This window comes from Sander lucioperca, chromosome 6 (genome assembly GCF_008315115.2).
Source record: "Sander lucioperca isolate FBNREF2018 chromosome 6, SLUC_FBN_1.2, whole genome shotgun sequence".
In the NCBI taxonomy this organism is placed as follows: Eukaryota; Metazoa; Chordata; class Actinopteri; order Perciformes; family Percidae; genus Sander; species Sander lucioperca.
The window spans coordinates 40,857,121-40,877,435 of record NC_050178.1 but is presented as its reverse complement, the minus strand read 5'-3'; the positions used below and the strand labels follow the sequence as shown (position 1 = coordinate 40,877,435).

At 39.3% G+C, this 20,315-nt stretch overlaps 1 protein-coding gene across 23 annotated transcripts in view; it reads left to right on the top strand.

The window, feature by feature from the left end:
• Window positions 1-20,315, top strand: part of itpr1b (inositol 1,4,5-trisphosphate receptor, type 1b) — a 103,958-nt gene that overhangs the window by 4,793 nt on the left and 78,850 nt on the right. For 15 of the 23 annotated variants that reach the window (XM_031279858.2, XM_031279842.2, XM_031279813.2 and 12 more), the window contains exons 3-13: window positions 3,803-3,873; window positions 11,242-11,357; window positions 11,552-11,638; window positions 12,233-12,391; window positions 14,276-14,374; window positions 14,541-14,624; window positions 14,900-15,046; window positions 15,308-15,412; window positions 16,386-16,430; window positions 16,543-16,572; window positions 17,157-17,311. In XM_031279858.2, coding sequence (XP_031135718.1) covers window positions 3,803-3,873; window positions 11,242-11,357; window positions 11,552-11,638; window positions 12,233-12,391; window positions 14,276-14,374; window positions 14,541-14,624; window positions 14,900-15,046; window positions 15,308-15,412; window positions 16,386-16,430; window positions 16,543-16,572; window positions 17,157-17,311 — 1,098 coding nt within the window. The remainder of the gene's footprint in view (window positions 1-3,802; window positions 3,874-11,241; window positions 11,358-11,551; window positions 11,639-12,232; window positions 12,392-14,275; window positions 14,375-14,540; window positions 14,625-14,899; window positions 15,047-15,307; window positions 15,413-16,385; window positions 16,431-16,542; window positions 16,573-17,156; window positions 17,312-20,315) is intronic. The other 8 variants (XM_031279872.2, XM_031279851.2, XM_031279885.2 and 5 more) reach the window with 1 other exon arrangement.

The following is a 20,315-nucleotide window of genomic DNA, read 5'->3' as shown; positions in this document are numbered from 1 at the left end:
ATCTGTACCAAACAAAGATTTTTTTTCTTTAGTCTGTAGGATACGATTTGTAGGCTGGGATGTCTCTGCAGCACCACAATACTTAATTCAGAATGGTTTGACACATATTTTGCCATTAACAAATATTGCGCCCCCCTGCGATTTGGATATTGCACTAGTCCATATTGCGATTTCGATACAATTGCGATTCTAATTTTCCAGGCCTACTTTCCGGTGACAGTGCTCCACCCAGTGATCAAAAACAAAACTGGATATATACATGTCACAAATGTGATAATAAACCAAACAAAAAACAAAGCCTCCAACAGTAGATTATGGCATTCTTTAAGAAAAAAGCCCAGGCTCTTCTCTTGGTACAGATATTACAATCTTGTCTACTTGTGCCCCATGTTCAGAAATCTTTATCCTCATCCTCTCAGTCCTTGGTTGACAGCTTCTCCCATGATGCATATTTCCTTTCATAATACTCGGTATATTAATTTCCAGGCCGAAATGCAAAGGAAACCTGTTACCCTTGCTCCGTTCATTTTAAGCTTCAGAGAGCCTTTTTGTGTCGTGGTTTGCACTCTTTCAGTGGGTTGCAGAGATTAAAGCGTGTTTTACAGTAGACGCATCCAAGGTGGCGCGTACAAATGTGATGTCATGGGATCGCCATGACTATTTATACCCGCGCTGGTGCTCACGACACTAGTTGCAGTCTTCTCCTGAACAGCGGTTTCGCTAATGAGCAAAGGCTACAGACGTTGCTCTTTCTACTGACTAGAAGAAGAAGAAAAAAGTAAACGGCAGAACTGGCAGCAGCATTGACGTCAATGCTTCGATTTGATTCGATGACCTACTTCGTCGGATCAAGCCTTTCATTCACCATAAAAGAACTCATCTTAACCCAGTAAGTTTACAAGAGAGACTTGCAGTCACTCTGAGAGTCCTGGCATCCGGTTGTCGGCAAACTCGTTCAGGCCTCCCGTTTCCGCTTTGTCGCGCGCCGCTGAAAAAAAAAAAGAGCCGTGCGCGACCTCTGCTTGATCGCCATAAATCGGGCGCGCCGGCAGGATATTACGTCATTTTGACGTAACGATGGCGCGCGCCACCTTGGATGCGTCTAGTATAATTCACGTTTAAGACAGTTTTGTTCAACATACTGAACTCCACATCATGGACAGTTACTTCCAAACATTAATATTGAACATGAGAGCTTCCCTGTGTCTCCAACCGGATGTTTATTGTCAACACAATGAAATATGTTTTAAATCTGCATTTCATGTTGTTACGACTTCAGAGAATGGCAGACCCAAAAGCAGAGACGGTAGGCAGTGGAATAGTTTGAGGATTTAATAACGAAAAAAAGGAGACCTGGATAAATGTAAACTGGCGCATTTACAGAAATGTTCATTAATGTGCATTGTCCTAATCAAATAAAATAAACAAAGCAGGCAAAAAGTAATCCAAAATGAAGTAGAAGTCCAAACAGGAATACAGAAAACCAGAATACGGAGGCAAAACGGGTAGAATCACAAACGCACAATCCAGAACAGAAATACAACGATCTGACAACAGACAAAGAAAACACAGACTAAATACACAAGTAAACGAGGGTTAACAAGGGACAGGTGACACAAGGGCTGGGAAACAGGTGAAAGACATCAGACAATCACAAAGGCGGGAAAACCAAAAGACAGGAAGTAAAACAAGACATGACAAGGGAGAAAACAGACTACAAAATAAAACAGGAAACTGAAACACATACACAACCATAACACATGTGTTACGAATGAGCTGACTGATTAAATCACGGAGTTTCTATGTCCAGTTGGGACTTTTTCACAGCAGACATTTTGACTTGACATAGCAGAAAAAACGCAGTTGTTAGTAATACTGTTAACAATGGCTCTGTTCCATTCCATTGTCCCATTAACCCAGGACCCTGGAGCTGACCCATTTAATTGGAATGCAGCCATTAATTCTTTTCTCTATTTTTTATTAATGATCTCGTTCTTTTTTCCGATTGTTGCACAACTAGATGATACTATTATATAAACATCAAAAGCTTCTGTATCAGAAATTCAAGAGGCCCTGCAATTTGATTTTAATATTCTACAAACTTGGTTGTCAGCTGTAACAAATTACTGCTTGATAAAACAAATACCTATTCAATGTTACTTAGTGTGAAGCAGAACCTCAACTCCAGATTCAAGTTTTTGGTTTTAACTTGTAATGATGGTAGATCCCTCCAGAAAGTAGGACAATTTATACGGCCAAAGATGAACTACAGTGACACCAGAATGCTTCTAAAACTGATCTTCGTCCCCTCAATGTTCTATATAATAGACTGCAGATTTATACTAGATTGCTCTTGCACAATGTTATGGTACACGGTCAGTTGGCTCCCTCTAGATATAAGATGTAAGTTTCCCTGGTATACATTTATTTTTAAATGCATGCAATTTCTAAACAGTACAACTTCACTAAAACAATTCTTTGTCCCTTATATGTCTAATTATTCACTAAGACACTCTGATCAGGTCCTCTTCATGGTCTCTGTTGTGTCTAAGGAAGTTGGTAAAAAAAAGGTTACATTTAGGGCTCCTTCTGATTGTAATAAGTTACCTTAAATATCCGTTCTTTGTCATCATTTCGCTTATTTTAAAATGTTTTGTTTTCGCATCTTAAAGTGCTCATATTATGCTTTTTGGCTTTTCCCCTTTCCTTTATTGTATTGTATATCTTCTTGTGCACGTTATAGGTTTACACAGTGAAAAAGCCCAAAGGGACTTACCATCTTCTAGAGAAAACACTGTTCTCCAAACAGCTCTATTGTAGTCCAGCCTTTACCACTCAGGACCACGCAGCGTACCTGGGGTGACAGAGCTTTCACCATTGCAGCCCCCTCCCTCTGGAACTCCCTACCCATACACATCCGTGATTGTACGGACCTGGACACATTCAAAACACACCTCTTCAGATTAGCTTTCCACATACAATAGTCTTACATTTCTCACCTGATAGCTACTGGTTTTATTGTTTTTAATTGCTTTTAATATGCTTGTTTTATGTGTTAGTTTTATTGCTTGTCTGTTTTTAATGTGCTATATGTGCTGGTTTTTACTGTAAAGTGTCTTTGAGTACCATGAAAAGCGCTATATAAATAATAAATTATAACTTTGTAACACGTTATAATGCTTGCCTAGCTGCTAGCGTGGCACGCCCTCATACTCTGCTTCTGACTGGCTAGCAGTACTTACTGCGCATGTGCGACCCTCAACAAAGATGGAACAGAAGTGAGATGTCTCACTCTGTAGCTAAAACAGAGAGCTCAACACACAGGGTGAAAAGAGGAGCTGCAGCAATGTGCAGTACAACAAAAATATGGTGTTTTTTGAAAGTTAAACCATGTAAACCTATTCTGGTACAACCTCTAAATACAAGTATGAACCTGAAAATTAGCATAATAGGAGCACTTTAAAACAATTAGCCTATATTTTCAGTAATGCTATAACTGTTCCTTTATTTATAGATTAATCATTCTTTATCTGTTAATTGTGTGTAGTCTAAGTTTATACAGTGACTCTTCATTTTGTTCCTTTCTCTATTTAGTTTTTGTAATTGTTTGCTGGTTGGTTGTTGGTGTTTGGGACCCCTTGAAAACGAGATGATACATCTCAATGGGTTTATCCTAAGAAAATACCATTTCTGAGAATGTTGAATGATTTTTGAGGGTGTATTGAGTTTTAGTCTATTTAAGTTGCATGTGTTTTGTGTAATTTGAATCATTGACTCATCATCATGATGGCTGTGCCCCCAGGCTTGTGGATGACCGCTGTGTGGTACAACCAGACACAGGCGACCTCAACAACCCACCCAAGAAATTCAGAGGTAAGGCCTTAAAATCACTTGCTTCTCACTTGATGATATCTTCATGTCTACTGCATGGTATAAGTCAGGATGTTCAGTAATTTAAGTGTAATATATGGCTTGTGCCAGTCTTTTAAGTATGCAGTTATGTGTCTTGGGATTTGTTTTGTGTACTTTTTAATTTGGCTGCACATGTTGTAGATGATGCATTACTTTCGGGTAGGGGTGCAACTCCATATCGTTATCGCAACATCACGTTGCTCAGTGTTATATCTAGGGGTGCAAGATCTATCGACTCAGTATAGTTATCGCAATATATATCGAAAGTGTCACAATAAGTATGCAATATTTTGTTCATTTTGTGGAGTGCTGCGTCCCGTCCGTTGGCTGTGGGGCTTAGTTGTGTTTGATTTAGAGCCCGCTTGAAACACTGATCATGATCGTGTTTCATTGGCCAGTTACTGTGCCACTTGCACATGTTAGTGCACGTCAGCGCACGGGTCCACTACGTGACAAACTCTATGTAGCGTACCACATATGTGCATATTTCGACAGAGTGACAGTGTAAGTGAAGAAATTGATAGAGACAACAAAACGGAACGAATCAGAAAAGCGAAAGAAAAGTTGTGTCCTGTTCTCATTATTTATATATTTTATACTGTCCAACCAGTAAAACATGTCCTGTTCTGTAGACATGGTCCTTATTTACTTATTCATGTTGTACCAGTCCAATATGTCATTTGAAATAAACCTTGTGTTGTAAGAAAACTTGTTTAATTTGTTATAAATCTGTTTTGATGCATTTTCCTGTAACTTTTGTAATTTTACATATGTTTAAAAATATCTAAATTAATATTGATATCGCAATATTCATAATCGATATCCCAATATCACATTTTGTCAATATCGTGCAACCCTACTTTTGGGTTATTTGGATGATTCTGTGGTAAGTTGTTTGAGACATTTGTGTTGCAGTTTGTGTAATGTAAATGTATTCATAATTGTCTCCTTATACGTTTTTCGGGCTGTTAGATCTTTACTAAAAAAAGTAATAGTAGAGTAAGTGGCTGTGATTCTGGGTGAGAACTGCTTGAATTCTTTGAGACATGTTTTGTTCACAGAATGTTTGGAAATTCTGTAGCGATTTTAGACCATGCATTAATGCTGTGAATTAATGCAAGGTGCTTCACTGTGTAAACATTAGAGGCAGGCCACTGGATTGAAATAAAGTCTCTTTTGTGTTCCTGAAACCATGTGGAGATGGTAATGGTTATATTTGCATATTATCTAGTTGGACACATGAACTTGGAAAAAAAGGGGTTGACTGTATGATCACTTGGTTAGCAGCAATGGCACTGAGCGCTGTTGCCTTCGGATATGCTGACTTGGAAAGAAAGGGCCTAAGAAAACATTTGGCACACCATTATGCGACCAACAGCCGTCCTGTCCCTGTCACCAGTCACTACAGAAATGAATGATCATCTGACCAGGTGACAACAGGTGTAGCTAAGTGTATCAAATTGGCTGCCACTTCAGAGGAAATACATTTTTATACATTTTGGTAGGTTTCCTGAGGATGTCTTTAGTAAATTAGTTAAGAGTGAAATGACACAACTGCCAATGTCATTTTCATTTACTTGGAACAGTGCACTTTGCAATTTAATTAAATTAAATGTACCTTTCTATACATAGAAACCCTTGCACAACCTTATTTAACATGCCCCCTTCATAACTGATGGTCTCTTCAATGTCATCCATGAGTGATAATCATAACCAAGAAGAGGATAATGCACTCACTGACTGTGGAGGACTGTATTCTCTAAGAACATTGTACCACAACATTGATTCATAGATACATTTGTATATAGTTTGATATGATCTAACATTTCTTTACAGTTTATTATTTATTGGTTTATTTTTTTAAAACGTGATAAAGACTGTTGACTCATTTTGGTCACAACTTAAATGAAATCTCTGAATCAGCATTCTGCTAATTCTATGCAACTGAAAATGAATTTTTTAGTTGTTTTTTTTTACCTTTATTTATCCAGGTAAGTCGATTGAGAACGACGACCTGTCACATTCACACAGTTCCACATTCATACCTGGAAGCTGCCCAGTACAACCACAGTCTGATCTGCTGGCCACTGAGCAGCTCCACTGGAGCGGTTGAGGTTAAGGGCCTTGCTCAAGGGCACCTCAGTGGTGGTAATGAGGGAGGGACAGGCGCTGCTCTTTCACTTTCCCCACCCAGATTTTATCCTGTCGGTCTGGGGATTGAACCGGCGACCTGGACCCTGTTTCGCCATGCAATTGTGTCTAAGTGACTAATGTGAACAAAAATCTTGGAAATTGTTCCAGTATTGAGCGAGAACACTGTAACCTGCAGCCGCGAACTGGGTTGCAATGTCATCCTATAGGTCAAAGGCGCACCGTCCATGCACGTCCACTAAAAGCGCAAAATAAGGCTAAATAAGAAATGTATAAATTTCCCTCGTCCGTTCAGTTGTTGGGATATACTGTATGCCTCCCATGGTTTCCGCCCCCAAATTGTCAAAAATCTGGTCCATTCCCGCAAGCAGAAATCAACTTCTAGAGCAGAGTTACTGTGAGAGCGTGTATGCCCTCAAGCCTTGCAGCCTTCCTGCTTCGTTTTGGCACGCAGGTGTCATTCTTTGCCACTCTCTGTTGAATGTTGAATGTTCCATGTACAGTGGACACTGCCTTAGCATAGGTGAAGGGGAGGATAGCAACAGATAACTGTTGTTGAGACTGTAGCAGAAAAGTGCTGAACTGAATGGTAATTGTTGAGGCTGTATTTAGTATTTTTGTAGGGTTTTAATTGGATCGCAGCATATTTTAAGGTGTTTAAAATACACTTTTTTAATATAACACTTCAAAATACAGACTCAACGCATATCACAGAACTGACTGTACTGCACTCCATGTATATCTGGAATTGGTGATTCGTCTGAGGCAGTTGTTGTATGAATTGGTCTGTTGTGACAGTTTGTCAGCGTGTGCCCTGTCCATATGATTTTGCGGTTCCAGGGAGTATGCACTGCTCGTTGGTTCACAGCAGGTGCAGGGTATGGCTGTTTTTTGGACACTACCATGGCTGCCAGACCAAAAGACAACCTTTGTGTTTGAACAGCACAGTGTGCCCTGCTGGACCATGATCAATGCATGATCAATAGAGTTGTAAACAATATTATATTATCATTAGGGGAGTTTTTTTTCAGTCAAATTGATGATCTATCTCACAGAATTTGATACGCATAACACGTTTATTTTTTAACTAAGCCAACAGATTAAATCAGGAAAAATGAAGGTAATACACTGTGGAGCAGTGCGGGGTAGATGACGCACACAAACAAAATCTCTCTTTACCTTTGAAGTAACTGAGTCACATAAGGTTTCATGCACATGTGTATTTCCAAATCCACTTTTTTAGGGAGTCCTGGCCAAGACAGCAGCATAAAGACTTTCACATACAAGAACAAACAACAGACTTAAAATAAAACAAGAAATTACGTCAAACAGTGAATCACATTAGCTGTGTTCAGTAACCGGATATGTACTGTACATTGAGTGGTCTTTTAAAATCTTCCATGCACTTAGTGGAAGGCATCCACTAGAAATGGCTCATGCTACTAAAATTATAGTCTTGACTGAAAAGAGTGTATTTTACTTTTCGTGTGTTTAATAAACACACAATAAACATGACATCCTGGTCTGAACCTTTGAGAAAGAGGCATGCTAGCTGTTATTCAAATCATAATTTATGTGAGTGCTTATGCAGAAATTGAGATATGGATTAAATATGAATACATTTTAATGTTTTAATTTCCCCTTAAATCAAAAACTATTTGACTCAGGTTCCAGATGTGTTGCTAATCCATTTCCAGGATGTCCATGTCATATATTCTTTACCAGGATTGATGCACTAAAGGTGCAAATGCAAGCTGTTACTCACTGTTATCTGCTGCTAGCTGTACTGTACTGTAGCCTATGTGCCAGTTTTCTGTACCAGGAAGAGTTCTTTAGTTCGGATGAACAGCAGATAGGTAATACTGCTGTATGGATTTAAACACGACCCTGCCTTTTAATTTGGGGATGCAAATAAACAACTTTACTTGTCGGTTTCTAACTGAGCTATTCAAATCATATCAATCATAATCATATCATATTTAAAGTTGTGGTTTCACACCATAAAATGGCAGTAACAGCAGAGTAACCAGTGATAAACTAAGTGTGCTATTGCCACCTTAAGTCAACCCATGCAAATGCAAATGTAAAGTAGAACTTGTTAGATACTGTATGCAACACCAAATAATATCGACCCAACTCTAATGCAGGGCACTTAAAACAAAGTGCATCCCATTCTTGTATCAACAAAGAGAATTTCTACTTATCAAGTGAAACCAAAATGAGCTTCCCAACAGACTAAATACTTTTTCTTTGAGAATATTTTTTGTTCTCTGTAATTTCTTGTTGATGAACTTTGGCAGATCAGTTTTGCAAGAGATAACCTTTTGTGCAAGGAATGCTTAAAACAAAAGCAGCCGTGAACTTCACTCGCTACAGCTTTATGCATCACCTTGGACTGCAGCTGACCAGTTACAAGGCTAGATCTATTATCAGATCAGTCATGTGTCTAGTTTTGTACACATTGCCGCTAATAAATGTAATGTAATATTTGCTTCTTAGAAACAAGACAGATCATGGCTGATGTGAAGTTTACCATAGCAAATTTAATAAAAAATAAAGTACTGTAAATGAAAAGTAGATCACATGGGGAAAAACTAGCTACCATGAAATTAATGTTTTATTTTATTACAGTGAGATGCATGGGAGCCAGTCAGTAAACTACAACAGTCAACTACAAGACTGAGATAGCAAACTGTAAAAGAGCAAACCACAAGCTTTAAACTGTCTTTTAAGACTACTGTTGGTGGTCAGTCAAACTACAATCAACTACATGACTACAATCATCATCTGAGCTGGAGAAGAGTTTTATTTGTTATTTGTGTGACAGTTTCTGTTCTGACAGAATAATAAAAATTCTCATACTGTACCAGACCTTTTTCACAAAGGACAATTAGACTTGTCAAACATAGGTGTAATTTGTACCATTAATGATAAGAGTACAGTACATAGAGGAACAAAATTGTGTTTCCCTGGTCCCCTGTGCAAAACAAAAGAATGAACATAATGTGCAAACAACAAGATACAAAAACAAGTTAGAAACTGCGTCTGAAATCACTCCATTGTTTACTCATTCACTACTCCAAATATAATACACCGGTCATCAATGACAGGTCTAGAGTCACACTGCTGTATTTTTCACATCCATACAATGCGACACAATATATTGTGGATTGTAAGCAGAAAGTAGTGTACATACCATGGACTCTACTTTTTTCACTCCATGGTGGAAAAAGTCACAATATAGAGGTAAATATAGTGTGCTATATATTAAATAGGGAGTGATTTTAGTCACAGCCCTTGACTACCCGCTAGATGGTCTGCTCACTTAGATGTGTACCAGGTATGTTGCAATGACTACAGGGCTTGTATGTCCTTGTAAATTTTGTTTAGCAGTTTAAAACAAGTAATACTATAGACTACTGCAGCAAAAATTGATTGAAAAAAGAACTGCATTTGTCACTTTTGAGTGTTGTAACAAACAGTTGTACAAGTACATTCATTAAGTGATGAGAGAACAACGCCATTTTAGAGCTTTAGGCTGTAAACTTACCCTTTACCAAATACCTCCCTGCCCATTACATTCACATACGTCCCAGTTTTTTTTTCTATTTTTCTCAATTATTCCAATTGCTCATTTCTGGCAGGCAGATGTTCTCCCAGTGCCCCATTTTCTCCATTGGTCCTTGGCCTCCTCTATTCTTGTCCTCCACCCCATGCCCATGATTGCCAACCCCTGGAGATTGTGTTGGCCGCATTTCAGATAGAGGCAGCCACAGTGGCTATTTATACCGTGGTTTTAGCTCATCGGGTCCCCTGTTCAGTACAAGTTAGCTTACAGTTATACTGTATGTGTATGAAAACATTGACTACTATTAATTAAACATTTTTAAACAAATATATCCAATGTCGTAATTATTAGTAGCACTGTTCCTTACAGCATTTTCTTCCAGTTTAAACAGAGGATGAAGAGATGCACAACAAGGACAAATTGGCATATTTCAGTCTTACTGGAAGATATTGTTGGTTTAAAACTGTTTATTATTATTATTATTATTATTATTATTATTATTATTATTATTATTATTATTATTATTATTATTATTATTATTATTATTATGCAGCTGAGCAAGTAAACCAGGAAGACTAAATGTCTTGAGTGAGTCTTGATTGTTAAAATGTGCATGTGTGAGATGGGGTGTTACGTTTCGGCAGGAAACGTTTTGGACCGACTGTGGGTGGGATGTCTGAAAGCATCAACAGTGCAAATGAGGTGACCCAGTATCTGTCCCGGTTAATCTACAAAGTATTTTTTTGGTGTTGTTGAGTAGCTGAACTCAATCAAAGATGTTGCCATCTTTAATATTAAATTATGTATTCATTTATTTGGTATCAAATTATTAAGAATATAATAATGTATTAAATCATTGATTTGGGAAAATATTTACACATTAATGAATACATTTATGAAATTCATTATTTAACCCATGTGAAAATGATGAGTTGCAGAAATCAGTTTCAGCTTTAATTGTCCCCCATTGCCCTTCATGGCCAGAAGCTGCTAGCTGCCTGTTTGAGCTCCTTGGCCCCCAAAGAGCAGACATCTGCTCTGCCCGGTGGGTAATCTATCCTTGATGCCCTTTGATGGCCACACCACCAGATCTGTACCATTTCATGCCCTATTTTCACATCAAAGGGATGAGTAAAATGATGTATTTCACAACGTTTTGGCCAGAAATAAGCACAAGAGGAGAGATCAGAGGGTTCAAAATTACAAAGGTTTATGCTCTGGAGAGCATGAATATGCTCAGCAAGTTTCAATGCAATGACTCTACTATTTTGACATTTCGTGTGTACAACTGGACATGTTTGCCTAGTAGTGAAGCTAGAGGAAGACATGGAAACATGGGTTTACTCTGTATATCCATCCACAGCCAAATTCATAGCAGCGTGACTTGACGCAACATAGTTGTAGTAGTTGTCAAAACTGGCTGATGATTTTTATGTGTATTTTCCCGTTACTTGAATTACCAGTGGAACAATATCACAAAATGTTGCTGTTGTCTTTTGAGTTGCACCTCTTTAAGATGAGGTCAGGCAGTCTAGTATTTGTTGAGAAAAACTAATACTAAATGATAACGTTTGGCTCTTTACCTTACTCTTCTTGTCTTCTTTCCCCAGACTGCCTTTTCAAACTGTGTCCAATGAACAGATACTCAGCACAGAAACAGTTCTGGAAGGCAGCAAAACCTGGAGGCAACAGCACCACTGACACAGTCCTCCTCACCAAACTCCATGTAAGTGTCCTTTTCACATTAACTTCTCTGCTCTTTGACTTTAGTCATGGTAAAAATAATAGATTAGTGTATTAGTGACAAAAAATACAGCCCTGTATTTATGTGAAATGTGTATGTAGGATGATTCTTTCCAGAAATAGTATTAAATGCCTTCTGTTTCCTTGAGCATTTGTGTTCCCTTTTCTGTGTTTTAGCATGCTGCTGACCTAGAGAAGAAACAGAATGAGTCTGAAAACCGCAAGCTGCTGGGATCAGTCATCCAGTATGGAAATGTCATTCAGGTGTGAACTTATCAGATAAGGTGTTTTGGTTAACTCATCTGCAGCAACATTTAGCTCTTTATACGACACAGTGTGCTTGATAATATTGACTATGATTCTGTTTTAATCAGAGAAGAGTTTTAAATAATTGCTACAGAACAAAGGTGTGCTATAAAGTTGTCAGTTGTAATGTTATATCTTGCTTTGCTCATTGCCCAGAAATGGTTTGCACACAGGTATGAGATCACCTGAAACTACGAATGGTCATGCATTCCTGCCCTCTGACATACACGCGTGAGAAAGTATAGGATGTTCTAGTGCAGAATGTCCTAGTTGCAACAAACTGCTATTTTAGTAATTGTGAGCACTAACTGTTTCCTGGTTTGCCATAGAAAATTATTTTTAACAATACTAACTAATACAGAGAGGTGCACTTTTGCATCTTGCATGCTTTGAGTCTACTCTGCAGTGCAAACGTACTGGTTCTAACATCATATGTCGTGTTGTATGATTGTTTTAAGTTGGTTGTGGGCCCCTAAAAATATGCAGTTTATATTTTATATGATTCTTACTTACTTCTTAATTATGTAACACTGTTTCTGGTTTTGCCAACAGTTGCTGCACTTGAAAAGCAATAAATACCTGACAGTGAACAAGCGCCTCCCTGCACTGTTGGAGAAGAATGCCATGAGAGTGACTCTGGACTCAGCGGGAAATGAGGGATCCTGGTTCTACATCCAGCCCTTCTACAAGCTGCGATCCCTGGGAGACAGTGTGGGTAGAGCGGGGTGTGGGATTTAAGTTAATTATGATTAGTAGGTGAAATTAAGGATGTATTTTCAGACTTTTCACAGGGTTTGAAAACAAGTCACATGAACTTCCATGTGGCTTGTTTTTTTGTTTTGTTTTAAAGATTAAAGATTAGAAGACAATTAGCCGAATCTGAGTATCAGGTCTGGCTGCAATGTGCCCTTCCTTTTGTTTACATGGAATAAAAAAGACGAAATCTGTGGTTCTGCTGCATTGATGTGAACCCTTGAAAAACTAAAATATTGATTGTGAATCTGACAATGCTATAGGAGTGCAATGTTGAATTGGTGGGATAGTCTTTTAAGGATGTGAGATATGGTACTACAGATATAGCATGCACCACATGGACTAAACCTTTGCTGATTATGCTGCATTTCCTGCTAGTGGCTGATGGAAGTTGATCAAGTTATTAAAGTGTAATTGGTTACACTTTATTAATCTCTTTGGGGAAATGTGTCACCTGTAATTGAGGCATTCAATGTACACGAGCCGGGGACCGACTCCAGTTTTGAGGCCATTGTCTTGGTTAAGATTCAATGGAGAGAGAGGCTACTTGCTATGTATTAATTTTGTAAATACATAACAGTTTCCATTAGAGGTCCAAATGTGCACTTCTTAGATGGAATAATTTCACAGAATGCCTATTGGTTATTATTGCCTCACATGCACATTAATCGATCAGGTCACTGGACTAAAATAAGTGTTTAGTTTAAAACTTTTTCTCTCATCAATAGAAAGTAGTACAGTATATATTTTCAGTTGGTTGCCAGCACTCAACTGGATCGCTTTAAAGAGGTAATCTTAAAGTGTGTGCACTCTGGTGTGAGCAAATACTGTAAGTTACTGATGATTCGACCAAAACTTTTTTATTGATGCTTGCTGCTGACAAATTAGTTTGTAGTTAGTGAGTGATCTTTAGGGGCAGGGCTACACCAGATTCTCTATCTGATCAGGTCCTTTCACACACAATATGGTGCACATCTCCCCCTAGTGCTTATCTGGAGGCTAGTATGAATTAGTCTATATCCACGACGTTCCACTTCCGAGATTGCTCCGTTGCCGTCGGAAATTCTGCCAGATTTCACTCTTTTCAGCCGGATGTCCGTTACCTTCCGTTCTGTTTGTGTTGGAATTTTAAACTCCGGTGGATTTGTGAGGACTATGGTTAACTGCTCCTCAGATCTCTGCAGGGTAAATCCAGACAGCTAGCTAGACTATCTGTCCAATCTGAGTTTTCTGTTGCACAACTAAAACAATTTTTGAACGTACACATGTTCCATCAAAACAAGTACCTTCCCAAGGCTATTTTGCAGAGGCTTTTCCCAGTGCTTAGCACCGCCCATGACGATTGTGATTTGTTTAAAGAAATGCCAATAAACCAGAGCACGTTTTTCTCCCATCTCAGAATGCTGTGTGGACTAGCCAGACCCTCCTCCGCACCGCTGTGGAGGAAGGTCTGGCAAAGCAAGACTAAGTATGAATCAATGTAATAGCTGCATGTTATGTTAACCTTGTGGAAAAAGGGAATTGAAGAATGATGGCTAATATCTTGGGACCTGACATACTTTTGGTTTGGATATAAATGGAGTGCTCAATCCCACACAGAGGCCCTCAGAGCAGTAGTGTTTCATCTTGTTTCAAGAATTTCTATTGCCCTTCACTGAATTCTGTAATTAAACATGTTGATTGAAAAGGACACATACATTCTAGTCCATATTGCGTTATGGTATCACGTCTAGTTATTGAGTACCAGTAACGGATTCCTTTGGATTTTATTGAATGTAGCTAAACTAAAAACTCATTTGAATGCAGTACAGTATGTTCTGTGTATTTCTATTGCTTCTGAAGGTGGTGATTGGAGATAAAGTGGTCCTTAACCCTGTAAATGCGGGTCAGCCTCTACATGCTAGCAGCCACCAGCTAGTTGACAACCCAGGATGCAATGAGGTACTGTACATGAACGCTTGCCATACAGTGGTGTACAGTAAATAAGTAACAAGATAGATTGCACATTTGCTTCATCAAAGTGGAATATGAAAAGCCTGCATTATACTGTATAATAAGATGTACATTTTTCTGGTTTGTTCACACACTTCTCCCCTCTGCCTGTCAGGTCAATTCTGTAAATTGCAACACGAGTTGGAAAGTTGTTCTGTTCATGAAATGGAGTGACAACAAGGAAACAATACTCAAAGGGGTAGGTACCCTCAAGTTTTTGTATGACATCAGCTTATAGTATTTTCAAAAAATAGCTTTGTGAAACACACCTTCATTAACTGGCTACAAAGCAGACATTAGAACATGTTTAAACATTTAAAACACAGTATTTAAGATACATTGAATCAAAATCTGCAAGATAATAGAAACAACATAAAATATGTGTGAAAAATTGTTCTTTTTATCCGTTACACACTGTGCATGTATGTGTCTTTGTGTGCGTGTGTTTGTTTGTGTGTGTGTATGTAATGGCAGGGTGATGTAGTCCGGTTGTTCCATGCTGAGCAGGAGAAGTTCCTCACTTGTGACGACCACAGAAAGAAGCAGTATGTTTTTCTTAGAACAACCGGCCGGCAGTCTGCCACTTCTGCCACCAGCAGCAAAGCGCTGTGGGAAGTAGAGGTTAGTGTAACACGTTCTCCAGATAAAAGCTTTGGTGTATTTCTGTCATTGTCCTTTTATCAACTAGATGACTAAATGTCTTGTTTTTAAAAAATAAATAAAAAACCTACCACCATGGTAGAGATATAGCACACAGTTCTTTATGTTGCTTTAGTGCAATAGTAATAATCAATACTAAGATAACCCAAATTGTGCAGCCTTGTATCAGTTTGACATAAGGCTTATTTATGCCTTCTTTACCATGTCATTTGCCATTGCCAGGTGGTCCACCATGACCCATGTAGGGGAGGTGCAGGCTACTGGAACAGCCTGTTCAGGTTTAAACACTTGGCCACAGGGTGGTATTTGGCTGCTGAGATGGGTGAGGTGTGTGTCAACTTCTTTACCTTTTTATCTCACACTGTTGAAATGCTGTACCTATGCATACTTTTAATTGCCTTTCATAGAGTGTGTATCTGACATAATAGCATAACGACCAAGAACCATAACTATAACGATAACTATAAATCTGTAGTTTTAAAAATCGTTCTAACTCCAGTGGATGGCGGGAATCCACACCACAACTATAACGACAACGACAGTGGAGAACGATATCGTTGGGATCACTTTCAGAGCGATTTGATGAAGGATAGAAACACTGACAGACAATCGGAATCCATCTGAGTTTACAACATGACGTGGCGGAGAGATTTGTTTCACACCGGTGGTCGGTGACGTGCCCCTCGGCGGGGCTACGATCTTAGATCTGTGTATTTTTAACATCAGTACTTTTAAAGTATTTCTCATGTCACAGAAACCACTAAGAGTGAATCTTGTGTTTTTAGATGTTATTATCATACTGTCGGTGTTATTGTCCCGGTGCTCTGCACAGACTTGACACCACCCGCCCTCCTCTCATCCTCGGCACTATGGAGCTCTGTGCGCCCGCTGTTTCCTGGAGAAGGCAGCGGTGTCGGCGTCCCAGGGACCACCGGCACCCAAATTCACGAATATGTACGATATAACTACAGATATTCCTGTAATCTTACGTTGCAACGTCTGCTGTATCAGTGTATGATGAATTATTATGAGCTGCAGCGTGCAGTGCGTGTTTAACATCGCTGTTTTGCAGAACGTTATCGTTCAGCAGTGTGGATGCTCACATCGTTATAGTTATGGTTATACAGTAGTTATCGGTCTTGGTGTGGACAGGCCTTTAGTCAGCAGTGCTATGAGTAATCTGACATGGTTGGTCTAGAGAGCCATGTGGTGACTGTGTAGACATACAGGTTAATTGGATGCCCCGGTGCAGAGACCACAATTTTAAAATAGATATTTGACATGGGAGTGTTTTTCCCAGGTGAATCCAGACTTTGAGGAGGAGAGTGCTGAGCAGCGGTCCTCGGTAAGACATGATCTCTTCTCCTCTTAGTGCTTAGCAACGTCACGCTGGTTGCCCTACCTCTATTTGATCTAATCTGTTCAATTATGTGCTGGATCTTTGCTCTCTACTCTAGGTGGTGGACTTTACACCCTTTAATTTCCAGGTACTGTCATATAATCTTTATTTGGCTGCAGCAACCTAGCACAAAAATCATTGTCATGTCTGCACATACCGTCTTTGCTGCTTTGTTGTCCAATTTCTCTCTCGGCGCCCTCAATTATCAACAACTCTTTTCTTCTTATCAAATTTGTCAACTTGCATCTAGGTTGTGCGTGCCTTTGTTTTAGTAGCAGTAGATCACCACAGGGTGTCACCATGGCATCATCTCAGCTGATACATGTCTCAGTGAAAACCACAACTAGGCGGCAGAGTTGTACAAACCATTCTGACACTAACAGAGATGTTGTGTGTACCTGTAGTTCTCAACTATGTGCCAACAGGGGCCCAACAGTCTGTAGTGATGGCTGAAGTATATTTCACTGGTTTGCACTACTTCAGTCAAGAGTGAGAGCTAATGTTTGAAATCAGCTTCAGAGGTGACAAATAGGTTAAGGTGAAAAAAATGCATACACCTTGGCCTCATCATGGTTGAGGATTGATAGCGTGACTTTATATATGTTGTGAACTTCACACTGAGGTTTGTAGCCAGTGCTTTGCTCTCTCTCACTGCATGTTTTCTTTCTCTAGCTGGATGCAGATAATGAAGCTTTACGAGGTCGTCTGCGAGCTCCACAGGAGAAGATCATGTATACGTTGGTGCCAGTTCCGGACGGCATGGACATCTCCTCCATCTTTGAGCTGGACCCTACCACTCTAAGAGGCGGAGACTCCATGGTGCCCAGGTACAATATACAGTATATCCACACAGCAAACATACAGTATTTCTTCTGGAGGGCATAGATTAATTTAAAATTGGCATAACATTCAGATAATGCAGAGGAAGAGCATGACATCTAAGGATACAAACATGATAATCTTCTCTCCTATACCTCTACTACTACTACAGAGGGGAAAACATGTTGGTTTGTTTGTGTACCACATGTGATGTCAAGACTACAGCAAAATCAAAGTGGCATCAGTAAAGAGTTGACTGTAGAGTTGAAGGGGAATTTCGAGCATTATTAGAAAGGCAGTTTCTGAGGTGATGAGTTTGTTTGGTTTTGCAACTACAGACAAGGACACTTTGTTACGTATGGTCTGCAATGCCTGGGTTACCAGCTGTTTGTTTTGGTCACTTATTGACTTGACATTCAAATAAGAGATTCTTCTGTGGGGTTTCATTGGGCAGATTTTGTGTGTGTGTGTGTGTGTGTGTGTGTGTGTGTGTGTGTGTGTGTGTGTGTGTGTCTCAGTGTGCGTGAATGTCAATGTACAGAAAACGACAAAAAAAAAAGTTGGATAGTGGGTACAAGAGGGGAAAAAACTACATTTCAAAATCCTATTTAAGATCCTTGTTACATGTCTGAGCTAAAACCACAAACACAATATCTGGCAAAATGTTTAATCAGAAATCTGCTCTTTACTCTCAGGTTAGTTCAAAATAGTGTCATACTAAATTATATATTTGACGTAGCAAAATATTTGCCAATGGTAAAACTCACAGTTGTATTTAGTATGAAAATGATGTGATATTTCATGTACTTGTGGATAAAAGCAGGTTCTTTGTCATGATGTGTCGGCTGACCTGTGTACCTGTATTTATAGGGTGACTGACTGTACATTTGTAATATGACTCTGTTTTGTTCCTTTATTCTAGTTGACAGTATTGTGTTTGAGGGAATGTATAGTTCTAAAATTACAATGGTACTCTTGTCTGTGTCACCACACATCAGATAAAAACAGAGGCTCTCCACCTCGTGTCAAAGCCTTCATTGTGTCCCATAGGCACATGCGTGCCTGCATGCTGCACGCTACTACTTTTAGCTCCTCCCTCTCCTACCTGAAATAACCCTGTCCCTCAAACTTTAGCCAGGGGACTAATTAATCTCTCGCAGAACCGGTGCATAAAGGTAAGCCTGTTAGCTTCAGTAGGCGTTTACATAATGCCTGCCAAGAATATGGCTATTGCTGCCGTGTTTCCTGAATGCCTAACAAGTTACACACACACACACACACACACACACACACACACACACATACATACACCTACTCTTACACACGTGCAGCGGGTATGAAAGACGTAGTTGGCTCAGACTTTACAATGTGTGAAGGTTAAGTGCTTAATGGAGTTGAGATGATACTGTAAGTGTCACTGCTGGCTAATCCGTAATGCCACACACTGTGCTGAGGAAGCCATTGTAAGCAGTCTCTTGCCTACTATGGAAGTTTGTTTACATACCATGCTCCTGTGTTCTGAGTAGCAAGGATAGAAACTGATATACAAACATACACTGTACCACCTTAACACGTTATTAGGTGCACATATCTAATGCAATGTGAAATAAATCCTATCTTTGAGATCATAATCTTCTGTTTTTATTGGCACTGTTTCAGAGAGGTGTTGATTTGTGATCATACTGTTATCATTTATGAGACCCTAGAAAATGGTGGTGGAGTTTTGGACTGTGTTAAAAATATTGTGTCTCCTTCATGAATGTAAATAGGATATATCGTGTTCTAGTTACTGTATTGGTGTAGAAAATACAGCAAATGGCAAAATCGGCTGTTTAAACCACTAGGTGAAGACAAATGGACATTACGTTTCGACCAACTATTACTGCATGTCTTTGCGGTACTCTATACAATCAATCCGATCAATACTTGTAGCTGCTGACCTTTGAGACACACACACACACACACACACACACACACACAGTACAGATACACAGACATCGGTGTTACATTAATGTTTGAAAACCAGCAGCTGGTTCAATGGACCTGAAATCTAAATAATACTATTGTCTTAATGGAGATTTTAAAGCAGCCATATTATGCTCATTTTCAGGTTCATAATTGTATTTTAAGGTTGTACCAGAATAGGTTTACATGGTTTAATTTTCAAAAAACACCATATTTGTGTTGTACTGCAGTGCTCTATCTCACTGCTGCAGATCCTCTTTTCACCTGGTCTCTGTTTTAGCTACAGAGTGAGACCTCTTTTCTTCTTCTTCTTCTGTACTATCTTTGATTGCACTGCACATGCTCAGTAGCTCAGATGTAGATCATGTCAGCTAGCTAGCTCCATAGACAGTAAAAGAAAGGCTGTTTCTACAACTTTGGTCAGTTACAAGGCAGGATTAGCTGGGAGACTTCTAAATGAGGGCGCACATGTAAGTAGTTCTTTTGTAGATTATGGTGAACTTGTGTGTGTTGTAGCAGTGCTTTGCTATTGAGAACGAGGTAGCATGCTAGCGTTAGCATTAGCATGCTAACGAGCTAATGGTTGCGGTTAGCCTGCTCGTTTCGGCTTGTGACGTCACAAGCCGTGCCGATTTTGAACAGCTCACCCAGAGACTGAAGTCAGGACACATTCAGAAACTGTATCTCACTCTAAACAGCATGGATGGATTTTTTTCAAAGTTTGTATGTGTGTGGAAGCACCAGAGACACAAAAGAACACCCTAAATCCCAGAAAAAAGTGATTTTTTCATAATATGGGCACTTTAAGAAAGCAGCATAGTTGACAGGTTTTGGGGGCATTTTGGCTTTATTAGATAGGTCACAGTAGACACAAGATGGTGAGGGAAATGGCACGCAACACATGTCCCCGGCTGTAATCGACCGTTCCAATCAACGTATATCCTCATCAGTCTCCTCAAAACACACACTACTACAAGTATTTCTTCTAGTAGTAGTTCAAGTTTTCTTCCTCTCTACTTTTATACTGTACACATTTATTTGTTCCAA